The sequence below is a fragment of the Zingiber officinale genome, unplaced genomic scaffold, assembly GCF_018446385.1.
Source record: "Zingiber officinale cultivar Zhangliang unplaced genomic scaffold, Zo_v1.1 ctg133, whole genome shotgun sequence".
Classification (NCBI taxonomy): domain Eukaryota; kingdom Viridiplantae; phylum Streptophyta; class Magnoliopsida; order Zingiberales; family Zingiberaceae; genus Zingiber; species Zingiber officinale.
In genome coordinates this window covers 195,763-210,774 of record NW_024589829.1, presented here as the reverse complement: position 1 = coordinate 210,774, position 15,012 = coordinate 195,763, and the positions used below count along the sequence as shown (strand labels likewise).

Here is a 15,012-nt window from a genome sequence, read left to right as displayed (position 1 = left end):
GAGAGAGAGAGAGAGATCACGGGCACGAGAGAGAAGGGCCAATGTGAAGAGGTGGTAGCCGACACAGCAATGGCGGTGTCAGCTCCTCACATGCATGCTTTAGCACGAGAAGCCACAGCAATGGTGGTGGGAGAGTGGGGCCATCGGCCACCACTGTGCCAAATCGAGCTAAAGCCACAAGCTCGGGTCTTTTTGCAGAAGGTCTTACGATTCCAAGATTTTCTGTTTTTTTGTGGTTCCATTTTGATGAAGAACAGAGCAGTTGGAGCAGTTTGGATTCGACATAGTTTGGATATTTAATTTTCCATTCTGAGGTTTAGTGCTGAACAAGCGATTCAAAGAGCTTTCCAAGCCGAGCCAATAGCTTCTTCCTTTATGATCAATAACAGGAAAAGATTAAAATTAAAAGAGTCGTATGATGCACATTCGACAAGCTTCTTCCCTTTTGGATTAAAGATTAAAGTAGATCACGCCACAAGAAAAGATTAAAAGGAATCAAATCACACTCCAATCTTATACAACTAATTCCCCATTCACTGTACCGCTACTCAGTGCAGTGCAAGTCCAAAACTTCAGTTTGTCCAAAACTTCAGTTTGTCTCCTAATGACACTGCACTGATGATGGAGTCTCTGTGCAGTCGTCAATTCATGCTATAAACAATGCTCGCAGCAGATGGATCGAACAAACTGTGAAACCAGGTATTTTATCTTACAAAAGGCCAATAATATAAGCCTATCTGTAGTCGTATTTATTGAAGCATATAAAATTGTACGGGACAGGAGAGGAAGGTGAAAGAATTAAAAGCGAGATTGGGGAATCATGCATGCATTGAGGAGGAAGAAGCGTTTTCACTTCACCTATGAGCTTTTTTCAGCGACTAACTCGTGGAGATTTGATGGCTTTTTAGGGTTTGATTAGAGACTTTGCTTGTGAGAAGCAAAAAGATGAGATTCTGCAATTCTGTCTTTTCCTATCGAATTTGTGCTAAAGAAAAAGGATCAAAGAGAAAGGAGGAGATCATGCAACTGCATTGAATTTTACCATGGAGAAGGCAAGTATATAGTGCTTTTTGTTGAGATCTTTTGACAAGTGATCCAAGAGATCACAGCAATGGCAGAACAATTATTGCAAGAAGATTAATAATTAATTAGAAAATAAATTATTTCAATGTGATATTATTAATAATCTTATCGGATATGAAGCTATCCAAGCAACCATCTTCTACGATTCTCTTTGCCACGTGGAACTGGAATCTATCGATGGCGAATCTAGTCGAGTCTGCCCGATCCTCGATGTCTCAGAGGAGCTTGTTTTGGGAGGTAGTTTCCGACTCATTCAGCCAAGCCATGGAAAAGGGTTGGCTGAGATGGAGCTATTCTCGGAGAATGCTTCGCTTGGAACGACGCCTATCGAACCGAAGGAGCGCAAAGGAGCTTCTTTTAGGAGGTAATTTTCCAAGTCATTCGACCAAGCCATGGAAAAGGCTTGCCGAGATCGAGCTATTCTTGGATATTGTTTGTTTCGTTTGCTGCGGCAGTTGGGATGGCGATCCTCGGGCTCTTGCAATATGCCCGGAAACTGCTCGATCAATTGCCCCATAAATTTCCTCCCGATTCTCACCGCTTTTTCTCTCATTACTCCGGCGCCTTATGTCACTTCCACCGGCACATTAGTCGAAGAGTCTCGTATCGGAGGTTTGTTTACAAATTCGTCAACGACATGGTTAGGTTAGCAAGTTTCAAATGTGAATTTTGGAACGGATGATATTGTAGGGGAGATTGCAGAAGAGACAGCGAGAGGCAGACGAAGAAATGGCACAAGTGGGGAAGGATGAGAGGATACTGGTTTCAGTGAGGATGCGACCGCTGAATGCTAAGGAGATTGCGGGAAATGACCCCTCTGATTGGGATTGCCTCAACACCACCACCATCGTGTTTAAGAGCAGCGGCCAGGAGCGGACTTTGTATCCTACATCCTACACATTTGGTGAGTGTTCCACATGTCATCCAGTTGTCTTCGTTGATTAAATTTTCTTCATTTAATGGATTTGATTATTCACGTGGATGTAAGAAGAGAAAAACTAGACGAAAATGAGAACCATGAATCACTTTGGATGTTTCAATCTCACAACCTGCTTTAGAAATCATGCTAACATATGCATATGTCAATTTGAAACCTGAAGTTGTTTCAATTTTATGCTTATGATTCCAAAAGCTAGCCGAAGAACATATCAAGAATGAATCTTTTAGATAAAACCTTGTCCTTTTTCTTCTCTTGAAAATACTGATCACACGTGGATCATATTTAACAACGCAAATTTCTCCCCTGGTTCTGTTGCAACAATTTAGCTGGTTTTGTTGAGACCTATTGTTTTGTGTGACTAAATTCGTAGGACAGATAAAGTTCATGTATATTTCTTGAACTGACTCCTTTTCCATTTGTATTACTCTTCCTTATTATTTTGGGAATCTTAGACAAAGCATTTGGTTATGACTGCACTACACAACAAGTCTATGTTGAAGGAGCTAAAGATGTTGCTTTATCAGTTGTCAATGGAATTAATGGTGAGCACAAAGTTTCTAAACTTTCTCATTCCATTAGTCGCATGGCATAGATTCAAAAGTAGAGTAAATGAATTGCAGCAAGCATCTTTGCTTATGGACAAACGAGTAGTGGAAAAACATACACAATGACTGGGATAACTGATTGTGCTATCGAGGACATATATGACTATATAAACAAGGTAGGAACTGATCATTGAAATGAATGTTGGCTTTTGGATGCTAAAGTGAATTGTATACATTTTATTTTCCTTTTTTCATGTTATGGTTCTGTGTTCTTTTATTTTTGCAGCACAAGGAAAGAGATTTTGTTCTAAAATTTTCTGCTATGGAGATATACAATGAAGCAGTAAGAGATCTGTTGAGTAGTGATAGTGCCCCTCTCAGGCTTCTTGATGATGCAGAGGTAAGGAAGTGTGATTAGGTTTGTTTCATCAATGAATTTATTGAATGGAAAGCAAACTTCACTAGTTAATTTTTGTATTTCATATCAGAGAGGGACAGTTGTTGAAAAACTGACTGAGGAAACTGTGAGCGACCAAATGCATCTCAAGGAACTTCTTTCATTTTGTGAAGGTATACCCCATATATATGTCTGCACATATTCTAGTTATGCCTAAAACATTAATTAATCAATACAGTTTAACTCGTTTGATCAACAGCACAAAGACAGGTCGGAGAGACCTCATTAAATGAAACAAGTTCTCGATCTCATCAGATACTGAGACTGGTTGGTCCTTTGTTCACATAAATGACTGAAATCTGAAAGTAAAATTGAATAATTTATCTCACTCTGTTTGTTAATGAGTGTAGACAATTGAGAGTACGCCTCACATGTTCATGGGTAAGGGGAATTCAAGTACTCTTCTAGCTGCTGTGGTAAATTCTTATTTCCTTGTTGGATAATTTTCTTCTTTTGCATATTAAATTTCCAAATGGAAAATAGGACAAATGGTGATTTGAATTTCTTTTCATGGATACAGAACTTTGTTGATTTAGCAGGAAGTGAACGTTCATCTCAAATATCATCTAGTGGTGTTCGTGTAAAAGAAGGTTGCCACATCAATAGAAGTTTGCTTACCCTTGGAAAAGTTATCCGGCAACTAAGGTTATAGAGATTGCCTCTTTCTAGTACTTATTCTTCCAAAACTTTATACTTGAAAATTATAAACATGCAAATGTCATGAATTGCAGTATAAGGTGTTAATATGAAATTAGTTGATGCACATCAAAACAAGATACAATATTACTTGGAAGAAGAAGATGGTGACTAATAACACTGGCCGAAGATCTCTGTTCTTTAGCTGAACCCTGATAATCACTAAATTGAGCACTTTTATGTTCCCATTAAAACTTGTAATTCAAGGATGAAGTAGGTTTAGCTTCTAAAGGTTTGGGAGTGCAATCTTACCTTTGCCTTTCTTTTTGCAGTAAAGGAAGGAATGGGCATATTCCATATCGGGATTCCAAACTAACACGCATATTACAACCTTTCTTAGGAGGTAATGCAAGAACTGCTATTATTTGCACAATGAGCCCTGCTCGAAGCCATGTTGAACAGTCCAGGAATACTCTGTCATTTGCAATATGTGCAAAACAAGTAGTTACCAATGCCCGAGTCAATTTGGTGATGTCTGATAAGCAAATGGTAAAACTATTAAAACTAGAGCTTGCTAGATTGGAAAATGAACTGAGACAAAGAGGATTTGCAACCTGCACAAATCATTCTGATGTCCTGAAAAATCAAGATGCTCAAATTAGAAAGGTTATTTCTGATCTATGTTTTTACTGAATGCAAAATTAAACTGTAGTATGGATATTTTTCCTTCTTGATTTTATCACTAAACACTACACAATTCTATTAGCGGAATTAACATAGTGGTTCTTCTATGGCCAAACACTACTTAGACAACTTTCATTTTCCCCCAAAAGTTGCTAATCTAGACTTAAATTACAACATTAGCTAATAATGTCTAACACAGAGCCTCTATCAGCAATCCTCAATGTTTGTCTTCCACTCTTACTATTGTTTAGATGGAACAAGAAATCAAGGAGTTGATGTATGAAAGAGATTTTTCTCAGTCTCGATTACAAGATTTGCTCAGATTTGTAGGAGAGCCAAGGCAATGGGTAAAGATTCTTTATGCAAGCCAAGTCCTCAGGGTTTGTTTTGTTCATTAACCTTAGCTTGTCTCTTTTGTCTCTGGGCAGGATCAATTCAGTCAGTCTGAGATGTCACTCGCAAACAGTGAATATGAAGATACACACTCAATTTCTGGTGCATCTGGTATTACATACCAAATTCCAGATTTTGACTCTACAACATTCGATACACCAGAGGAAATGGATGGTTACAACAGGATGCGCCTTGAGCTTCTTGATAAAATGAACCCATCTAGATGCTCAATCAGCAGTGAGGCCATATATGAAGACCAGTACAAGGAGGTTCAGTGCATTGAGACACATGATACGAGCATAAGTGGGCAATCTAATCTTCTATCAAACGAAAATGACACTGATGTGTGCAAACTTCAAAATTCTTCATTGCAATGTGATGAAGATATACCCTGCGCTACTGCAATGGAACAATCAATTAATATTACAACTAAGACAAATGGCAATAGTGACATGCCAAATACTGAGGGATCATTTCCATCACCTTGGGTGCCAGAAACTATGCATTCTAAAGTGTCAGTACTAACTAGAAGTAGAAGTTGCATTGCTAGTCTGATGAATGATTCAGTCTTAGCTTGGCTTGAAAATGTTCATCAAGCTAATAAGACAGAGCCCTATATATTTAAAAAGATTCCTAGTGCACAACCTGAATTTTCAGAGAGAAGAACTGAAGATGCAGTGCTTTCTGTTAGTGTATACCAGGACATCCAAAGATTCACTTCCGTTGACGTGATCGAAATTGAGGATATCAAAACAATTCCTCAAGATGCTGATTGTAATGATCATGCTTCTCCAGAATTGAATGTAGCGGAGAAGAGTCAGAATCAGAGACTACTCCAAGATGAGACCCATAACCAGGAACTACTACTCACCTCCGCTGACATGATCAACATTGAGGATATCAAAACAATTCATCAAGATGTTGATGACCATGCCTGTACAACTTCTTCAATGTCGAATATGATGGAGAGTCAAAACCATAAACTTCTTCAGGAGTGTCAGGATAACCAGGAACTGCTCCAACTCCCTTTTAACCAGGTTTGTATGTTCTCATGCAAATGGAGTCATATGCTATTGCCTTGTTCCATACATTACTTTTTGTTTGTTTTGGTAGAGTCGGAAACTGCTCCAACTCCATTTTCCTTTCCCTATATAGTTACTATGCAAGCTTTAATACCATTAGTATATTCTTCCTGCATGATTTTACTGATCTGTCTTTTAAAGATTAGTATGTTATTGTGAACTTGATGACTATATTTGCTTTTTTTTTTTTGCATTAAACCTTGTAAACATAAAATCAAAAGGAAAAAAGAGATATAATTGGTAAAAAAACATGAATCAAAACAGACAAATTAGGAATAATTAGTTTCTTGAAAATTAAGATCCACCTGTATACTTACATTTTATAGCTAGAACAGCTGCAGAAAAAAATGATCAAGAGGTTTGAATTGAAATTCCATTCTGTCAATACATGAACACTTCTTTAAAATTTCTTTGCTTTAGAATGCCTTTTCTATTTTATACGTCTCACATGTTCTTGTTTATCTGCAACTTATTCATCCTAATCCTCGGATGATTCAGTGTGCTCAACAGACTGTTAAAGAAGACAATGAGGTTCATAGGAACATTGAGGATGTAAGTCTGGATCCCGTGCAAAAATCCTTGGGGACTTCATGGCCATTGGAATTTGAGAAAAAACGTCGTGAGATAATTGAACTCTGGCAAGCATACAATGTATCCTTGATCCACAGAACTTGCTTTTTCTTGCTATTTAAAGGTGATCAATCCGATGCCTTCTATATGGAAGTTGAACGCAGAAGGTTGTCCTTCTTAGGAACCATTTCCTGTGGCAAGGCTGGTGAGGTATTGGTCAAAGATGTTCACGAATTCAGACCTTCTACAAGGTAAGTTAATATTCTATCAATTTACTGACATTTTAATGGTTTAAGTATCCTATGATTCCAATAGATAGTGCATTTCACATTCCTAGTTTGTTCACTCCTTGCAGTTAGGCCCACAGTTTAAGCTAAGTTGAAATCTTTATGTTGAGACATTTTGTAGAAGCTTAAGTTTTTGGATAAGTGATTGTTCATTCAGGCTAATAATTGTTGTCATTGTGACTTAAATACTCTAAATCATGTCTTTTCAGTTTGAGATATCTTTGTCGCGAGAGAGAAAGGTTGTGCAGGGAGATGAAGAAGAAACTTCAGACAGTGGAGAGGAAGAAGCTTTTTGCTGAATGGGGGATTGCTTTAAACTCCAAGAAAAGGAATTTTCAACTCACTCAACGCTTGTGGACAAGAACCGATATCGAACATGTAAGAGCTAGTGCATCTCTTGTGGCTAAGTTGATCGGATTTGTAGAAAAAGGAGAGGGCGTGAAGGAGATGTTTATACTCAGCTTCATACCACAGAAGACTAGGAAGAGATCCTTTGGCCGGCGCTACCTTGGGTGTGGGATGCCTCCCTTCATGTTGATTTAAGTGAAAATTCTGTTTGACCTGTAATCACAAAAACTAATTTGTGTAATTTCTGATTCTTCATGGTTTGTAATCTTTTCTATTTGTAATTGATAGCAAATGCAACTTGTGTATCTAGAGATACTTCTGGTTGGAATCAAAGTTTTTTTTTCGGCGTTCCAAATTTGTATAACTGAAGATAAATTTTCCATAAACTCGTGGAAAATTTTTTACTCATTTTTGCTGTCTTTGCAAGGTCAGTTCCATATTTGTTCAAAAGAAATCAGTGAGATTTGATGATTGTTATATTGGGGTGCGAGATTGATTGCTCTTTTATTATTTGCATTATCCCCCCAAAATATAAAAATCTTGTTTTCCTCCTCAACATTGGAAAATTCTTCAGAAAATAATTTTTACTCCTCAAAAAATTCAAACATATATTTTACTGAAAATGGAAATCAGATTCCAGAATGTTTCCTCATTTCATGCATTTCTGGGAAACTACTCAACATCTCCAGTTGCCTTTCATTACTTTTTTATAGACTTTTTTTTCTCAATTCAAAAGTTTTTTTTTTTCTCATTGATTAGACTTCATAAACTTCATTGCCCATGGATCAAGCAATATCTTAAATAGTAAGAATCAAGGTCAGTTTTGATGGTCATCCTCATTAAACAAGTTCAAATTGGATGCCATCATGTGTGAGCCTCAGAAAGTCTAACTGTCTTGCAATCCAAGCCAATTGACATTTCACAACATTTTCCTAGTCTTCTTAGGAAGTCATTAGATCTTGAGTATTCAAATTAGGAATCACAAATTTGATTTGCCTGGTCAAGAAAGGTTTGATGATTTTGACACTGCAATTCCACAATGAAAGCTAAGTCTAAAACTACAAAAAATTATGATGAGTTTAAATATCTCAAGGACTTTTTGGAAAATCCTCATTCAATCTAAGAAAGAAAAAGTTGATAGTTCAAATCTTTGGGTTGACTGACTAATTCTTTAATTGCAATTTAACTCAGTCACATTTTGGGCCTTGAAGGTACTGAGTTAATTCGAGGATGTATTGAGAAAGTCAACTATCACATGCCCTGGTTCGTGAGTTTTTGAAAAATTGAATCCTTGACTAGTCTTTTTAAATTTTAAGTTTTTTTCTCCATTTTTAATTGGACCGACATGGTCAAGCGTGGATTTCCTTTTAAGAAAGTCAAACAGAGGCAAATCACGAGGCAAACAACAAGAAAGATTTGAAAAACAATGATTTTGAAAAACAATGATCAAAAAACAGCCTCAATTAGTCAATTTAAGGAACGTGTCTGTTTGTTTTGAAACAGTAAGCGTCGGGCGTTGACCGGTGGGTTGTAATCTCTTGAAGTCAACGAAGGCGTGAATCAGGCTAGACAATTTTGATAATTAATGAAATTACGATTTTATTAGGATTTGTCGACAGAAATGCAACAATATAAAAAAATTAAATAAATTGTGAGATCAAAAGGGAATTGACAACTCATCGTATATTATTGACTAAGAAGTTAGAACTCTAATTTAGATTAATGACCTGCAACCTCTGGTCCACGTTGAAGACATCTCATTAATATCAAAAAAGTCAAAAAAAAAAAAAACTAATTATCTTAATAAGCATGCTCATAGTTTTGCATTTTATCAAAGGTAATCATTGGATTAGCATCTAATCCCATGCAAAACACGTTTAATAGCCCAAAACGTGCCGTCATAATTAAAAATCTATGTGCCACGTCAGCCAACCGATATCTAACTCCAATTGTTTACCACGCCTACATCAGAGCCATTAATTATAGTTCTGGGTTGCAATATCCAACGGCTATGTTTGTAGCCACCTTCATCTGCATTTATTTTTTAAGCGGTTTGAGGTTCAATGACGTTGTCCAACCAACGCACACCTTTCTTCATCCATTCATTGTGTTCCACGTTTCACTTGAATGGGAATTGGAAGACGTGTCGTGTTTTTGGTCGACAGTAGATTGAAGTTTGGGTCGTAGTCCTTTGGTTTTACATATTGGCCCCTCGAGTGTAATTAATTAAAATTTGATACTTTGGGAGGTCAGCTATTTAACATCGAACGACTCCTCTGTTCCTCGTCTTCCGCTCCTTCCTCTCGTCCGATGCCGTGCCTTTGACCGCCTTCGTGCCGATTAAACCCTCGATCGATCGGATTCGAGAACAAAAGGAAGGAGAAGAGGAGAAAAGGGTTAGCTGCGTCATCGGGGGGCGGCGAAGGAGGAGTTGGCGGCGACATGGGGCAATGCCACGGTACGAGAAGCTCCATCAAGGACGACGACGGGAAACGCCGACGCCGGAGGACCAAGACAATTCCGAGCAACGCGGAAGAATCTGGTGCCACGCCTCCCCATGCAGGAGGAGGCAGTGCCCCCACCACCCCTGTCCACCCGTCCTCCACCTGGCCCAGCCCTTATCCCCCGGGCTCCGCTAGCCCTCTCCCAGGTGGTGGCGCATCTCGTTCTCCGGCAAGGTTCACCCCGAAGCGGTTCTTCCGACGGCCCTTCCATCCGCCATCGCCAGCGAAGCACATCAAAGCGGCCCTGGCCAAACGGCAGGGTGCCACGAAAAAAAAGAATGGGGTCGTGCCCGGCGAAGGTGGGGGGGATGCGGAGCAACCTCTTGATAAGAGCTTCGGATATGGGAAGAACTTTGGGTCGAAGTATGAGCTCGGGAAGGAGGTGGGACGCGGCCATTTCGGGAATACGTGTTTAGCCACGGTCAAGAAGGGGGAGATGAAAGGCCAACGTGTTGCTGTCAAGATCATCCCCAAAGCTAAGGTGCCGTGACATTATCCAAATATGCATGTCTACTTTTATAAGCGAAAAATTCGTTTTTTTCCCCATCATGTCGTTCGTTTAATCGTTTTCCTTTTGATCTACTTTAGCCTTTAGTCATACGGCTCTTGTTTTTGTCATTTGTTCTTGTTCTTGAATACATCGACGCTTAGGTTGGATATGAAGTTTTTTGTCGGGCTGCCTCCTCAACCTTGCTTTTAGAAATAATTTCAAATTAAGTATCTCTTGACATGCTTGTTAGATATTGTTTCTCAAGATATGAAGAAATCCCCATAGGCACATATACTACTTTTTATTGTTAATAATGCAGCTGGTGGAGAACTGACTGGAAAATTAGAAAGAAATCATAAGCCAAAAACTCAACGGTACCAAGTTCAGTTGGGTTTGGCCAACTGGTCTCCCTCCACACTAGAACATTAAAACAAGAAGGAAACTATTGTGTAGCAACCTTAATAGAGCACCTAAACACCATAAAAATAAACTAGAAATTCTTGATGTCTCTAAACCATAACCAAGTTCTCTTGAGAGGTTAGGAAGACTAATTCCGGCACTTGGGGTATTTAATAGATTGATGGAGTATCCTAACAACTTCGAATAACTTGTACACACATGTCTTTAGTTGTAAGTGACATTTATTTCATTTAAATGCAGCATAAAGATAGAGAATGAGTGTAACAACTAACAAGCCTAGAACGGTGCAAATCATTTAAGGCTAATTGGCCATTTAACTATATAGAGGGAGGGAGAGATGGACAGTTGGAATCAATGTACTGACAATCATCATATAGCTGCAGATCCCTATATATAAACAGTCATTAAGTGACAAAGATAATTGATGAAGTGAAAAAGAAGGAGAAACCCTCTAGGTGTATTAGACTGCAAGATTCTAATGCAAGAGAAATGAACTTGCCAATTTGTTAAACCCCCAGAAAATAGGATACAGATGGAATAGATACAAAGTTCTCTGCTACAAAAACAGTAGACTGAGACATTACTTGAAATGTGCAATATCCATCATATGTGACAAAACTTGGTATATGTTTACTGAAAAAAAATATGATTGTACATTATCAAAGAGTTTACTAGTATTTGTTGGTTGTATGTTGAATTTATTCATTGTGAAATGGGTAACTTTCAACAACATACAAAACCCTTAGCTAGGGCGGTAAACAAGCTGAGCCGAGCCGAGCTTAAAATGAACCAAGCTTTTGAAATGAGTGTTCAAGCTTGGCTTGGTTTATTTTTTATGAGCTTGAGCTTGTTTGAAGTTTGCCTTGAGCTTGGTTCGTTTAGATGTTATCAATCTCTCAATTCAAGCTTGGTTTGAGCTTGGTTCGAGCTTGGTTTGAGCTTGGTTCGAGCTTGGTTCGAGCTTGGCTTGAGCTTGGTTCAAGCTTGGTTCGTTTAGATGTTATCAAACTCTCAATTCAAGCTTGTTTGATTGTTTGAAACTTTTAGTTATTTGATTGGTTATTGAACTTGATAATTTAAATTTATTTATTTGTTTTATTTTATTTTATTGTTTATTTAGCATATTGAAAAGAGTTTTATTAATAAATATGGTTCGTGAATATTGTTCATGAAAATTGTTCACGAACATTGTTCACGAGGGTTAACGAGCTGAACACATGTGTTCAAGCTTGTTTATTTAACTTAACGAGCTGTTCAAATTTGTTTGTTTAATTAATCTTATGTTTATTGAACGAACATAAACAAGCTCTTACTGAGTCGAACACCAAGCTTGTTCACGAACGCTTGGTTCATTTACAACCCTACCCTTAGCTAAAACTCACCAATCATTATTCAAAAAGAAAAAATATAAACTGCTTTATAACTATATATGAAACTAGTTCGTTCAAGGTTTGTCCAGAGAACATTGAAGCAGTTGTATATTTATTTGAGTACTTCATGAAAGTCAATGCATTAGTATATTCATATGGTTTATGAGATTTTTCTTTTTTCAGATGACAACACCAATATCGATTGAAGATGTTCGTAGGGAGGTTAAAATTCTGAAAGCTTTGTCTGGACACAAAAATCTTATTAGATTTTATGAAGCATGTGAGGATGCCCTTAATGTCTACATCATAATGGAGTATGTCTTATCTATTTCCTTTTGACTTTACTAGAAACTTGTTCTCAATATACATGATACATTTGGATTTACACGTGTTTATTTAACTTGTAATGTTTAGCTACTTTCAATTTTAGGTAATTAATTTGAAAGTGCCGGTTGTTTGGGTTTGTTTAGAAATTCATTATTTTTTAACAAATGCTTGTAATTTAGCCTTTACCTAATTGCTTCTTCTCATAGCTTTCATAATAGACAATGTTTGTCTTTTAGTGTACTTGGTACGTGCAATTTATGCTGCTCTAATTTTCTTTCTCAGATTATGTGAAGGTGGAGAGTTATTAGAAAGAATCTTGTCCAAGTAAGTGAATTCTTTAATTTAAATCAATTTCTACTCATCAGGAATCTCCATTTTTGGCCCTCGTCGGTGTAGTGCTTATTGTTTTTTTTTTTTCAATTCAATTTCCTCTATTTCAAAGAGGAGGGAAATATGCAGAGATAGATGCAAAAGCAATTGTTTCGCAAATATTGGGTGTGGTAGCCTTTTGTCACTTTCAAGGTGTTGTTCATCGTGATCTAAAGCCAGAGGTCCACTGTTTTTTGTTTAATGCGTATTATATAAGTTTGAAATGAGTTGCATTTAGTTTTGTTCTTGCCTTAATTAAAACCCATGCATGTTGCTGATGTCTTCTTCTCTATGTTGTAACAGAATTTTCTCTTCACAACTAACGATGAAAGTTCTCCGATGAAGTTAATTGACTTCGGTCTTTCTGATTTTGTTAAACCAGGTAATAAATATCTATTGTTGATGTCATATTTGGCATATCAGTATTTTTTTTATTCCTTTGAATTGAGATAGTTCCAAACATTGGTGGTAGTATTTGGATTTCCCACATGACTTCCGACATTTTCTCTAGCTGATTGATTACCATATATGAGTTACCTTTTTGCATGATTTTATGCTATTATTAAAGAGTGGAATATTTCTGTCACAGATGAAAGACTAAATGACATTGTTGGAAGTGCATACTATGTTGCTCCTGAAGTCCTACATAGATCATACAGCACTGAAGCAGATATGTGGAGCATTGGTGTTATAACCTACATTCTACTATGTGGAAGTAGACCTTTCTGGGCACGGACGGAATCAGGAATCTTTCGATCAGTATTGAGGGCTGATCCTAATTTTGACGATACACCATGGCCTGATGTATCTGCAGAAGCTAAGGATTTTGTGAAAAGGCTGTTGAATAAAGACTACAGGAAAAGAATGACAGCTGCTCAGGCTTTGAGTAAGTTGTTTAACTGTGTTCGCCCAAATTTTATGTTATGGATTGTAGAACACATGAGACTCATCAAATAACTAAATGATATATTTATCTTCCATTCTCTAAATTATTTAAATCACTCTTTACTGTTTATTTTTGTAACTTCTTTTTCTCGTGGTTTTCATCTGATATTAAATATGTTTTTTTGTGGCAGCTCACCCATGGTTGCGAAATGATCAAAGGCAAATTCCTTTGGATATGCTTATTTATAGGTTAACAAAATCGTATCTCCTCGCTACTCCTCTAAAACGGGCTGCACTGAAGGTACCTGCCATACGTGTCATGTGGATTGGCTTAGTGGTGCATGAGTTATAACCAATTTGGCATAGCTAATTTCTGTTAAGTGATCACCCAAAAAAAGTAGTGTACAATAAAGGACGGAGTATTTCTTCACAGTTATTGGGGATTCTGAACAGAATTTTAGATTATATCAGGAATTTTTTTTGCCTACTTTGTTATATAATCTTACTTTTTCTTTCCACAGGCACTGTCGAAAGCTATAACTGAGGATGAACTCTCCTATCTGCAATTGCAGTTTAAGTTACTACAGCCAAATAAAGATGGGCTGATTTCCCTAGAAAACTTTCAAATGGTATCTTGCCTATTTGATTTCATTCAAGCTCTTCAGTTGTTTATAATTTTGTTTCTTTTTTCCCCTTTCTTTGGGTGATAGTGTCATACACATTTGAGATGCCTGTTCTTTCATACTCCATGCAGGCACTCTCACAAAATGCAACCGAAGCAATGAAATTATCAAGAATTCCTGAGATTATAAATTCAGTGAGGCATCTTGTCTTCTTGCTAATTAGTAGTTAAGGGCTTTGTTGTTTAGGCAAGACTATCTTCTTTTATTGGGGTTAATTGTGAAGTTTGGGATATTTAAAAACTCACAGTTGGATGTGCTATCGCAAAGAAGGATGGACTTTGATGAGTTTTGTGCTGCTGCAATCAGCCCGTATCAGCTGGAAGCTTTGGAACAATGGGAACAAATATCAAACACAGCATTTCAACACTTTGAGCAGGAGGGTAATCAGATTGTTTCGGTGGAAGAGCTAGCTCAGGTAGTAGATATACCCATACATAGCGACTTGTACTGTACAAGTAAATTTTGTTTCTAGTTAAATTATCTAGATCATGATAAAACTACCCCCTCTACAGGAACTGATCCTCACTCATACTAATCATTCCTTTCTACAAGACTGGATCAGACAAGAAGATGGCAAGCTCAGCTTGTACGGGTACACCAAATACTTGCATGGCGTAACTGTTCGCAGCTCCAACACAAAACAATAATTAACTCTTCAAACAATTAATATACTGATGTAATTATGTGTTAGAATGGTTCTGTCTACCTTCTCCAGATCTCTGCTTCTATTTATTTATTTATTCTAATGGCGATTCTTTTGATCTTGGCTTTCTATAGAATGGTGCTGGGGGGAGATGTGTTTGCAGTGTGACTGATATTGGAACCACATATTATTGTTGTTGAATTCTAAATTAAAGTATTTGAAATTGTTCCACCCCATAAATTGTGCATGAGAAAATCATGCAGTGTGTAAATCTATGAAAATTTACTTTGTTGCGG

At 37.4% G+C, this 15,012-nt stretch overlaps 3 protein-coding genes across 4 annotated transcripts; all 3 read left to right on the top strand.

The window, feature by feature from the left end:
- Nucleotides 1–679: 679 nt before the first annotated feature.
- LOC122036094 lies at nucleotides 680–1,602 on the top strand. Its single transcript, XM_042595288.1, has 2 exons — nucleotides 680–1,052; nucleotides 1,204–1,602. Exons 1-2 carry the CDS (start codon nucleotides 1,044–1,046, stop codon nucleotides 1,600–1,602), a joined length of 408 nt encoding a protein of 135 aa, XP_042451222.1. The 5' UTR covers nucleotides 680–1,043.
- LOC122036092 (kinesin-like protein KIN-7J) lies at nucleotides 1,241–7,386 on the top strand. 2 transcript variants are annotated; one of them, XM_042595285.1, is made up of 15 exons: nucleotides 1,316–1,447; nucleotides 1,675–1,695; nucleotides 1,774–1,987; nucleotides 2,476–2,565; nucleotides 2,644–2,744; nucleotides 2,855–2,968; nucleotides 3,057–3,138; nucleotides 3,225–3,292; nucleotides 3,376–3,441; nucleotides 3,546–3,670; nucleotides 3,994–4,327; nucleotides 4,597–4,692; nucleotides 4,774–5,775; nucleotides 6,319–6,641; nucleotides 6,887–7,385. In XM_042595285.1, the coding sequence occupies exons 3-15, from the start codon at nucleotides 1,813–1,815 to the stop codon at nucleotides 7,218–7,220; spliced, it is 2,910 nt and encodes a 969-aa protein (XP_042451219.1). In that variant the 5' UTR covers nucleotides 1,316–1,447; nucleotides 1,675–1,695; nucleotides 1,774–1,812; the 3' UTR covers nucleotides 7,221–7,385. The 2 variants fall into 2 exon arrangements, with proteins under 2 accessions (XP_042451220.1, XP_042451219.1); XM_042595286.1 differs by having other exon boundaries at nucleotides 1,241–1,695; nucleotides 6,331–6,641; nucleotides 6,887–7,386.
- A 1,929-nt stretch (nucleotides 7,387–9,315) lies between these two features.
- On the top strand, nucleotides 9,316–14,961 carry LOC122036146 (CDPK-related kinase 3-like). The gene is made up of 11 exons (XM_042595364.1): nucleotides 9,316–10,010; nucleotides 11,993–12,123; nucleotides 12,419–12,460; nucleotides 12,579–12,687; nucleotides 12,809–12,887; nucleotides 13,095–13,391; nucleotides 13,582–13,691; nucleotides 13,912–14,019; nucleotides 14,145–14,207; nucleotides 14,321–14,488; nucleotides 14,586–14,961. Exons 1-11 carry the CDS (start codon nucleotides 9,468–9,470, stop codon nucleotides 14,718–14,720), a joined length of 1,785 nt encoding a protein of 594 aa, XP_042451298.1. The 5' UTR covers nucleotides 9,316–9,467; the 3' UTR covers nucleotides 14,721–14,961.
- The last annotated feature ends 51 nt before the right edge of the window (nucleotides 14,962–15,012 follow it).

Coding starts and splice junctions, on each gene's coding strand:
- LOC122036092 (XM_042595285.1), top strand. CDS start 1,813: ATGGCACAAGTGGGGAAGGATGAGAGGATACTGGTTTCAGTGAGGATG. Junction 3,139..3,224: donor ACTTCTTTCATTTTGTGAAG/GTATACCCCATA, acceptor TTTGATCAACAG/CACAAAGACAGGTCGGAGAG. Junction 3,671..3,993: donor AAAGTTATCCGGCAACTAAG/GTTATAGAGATT, acceptor TTCTTTTTGCAG/TAAAGGAAGGAATGGGCATA.
- LOC122036146 (XM_042595364.1), top strand. CDS start 9,468: ATGGGGCAATGCCACGGTACGAGAAGCTCCATCAAGGACGACGACGGG. Junction 10,011..11,992: donor AGATCATCCCCAAAGCTAAG/GTGCCGTGACAT, acceptor TTCTTTTTTCAG/ATGACAACACCAATATCGAT. Junction 14,489..14,585: donor CGGTGGAAGAGCTAGCTCAG/GTAGTAGATATA, acceptor CCCCCTCTACAG/GAACTGATCCTCACTCATAC.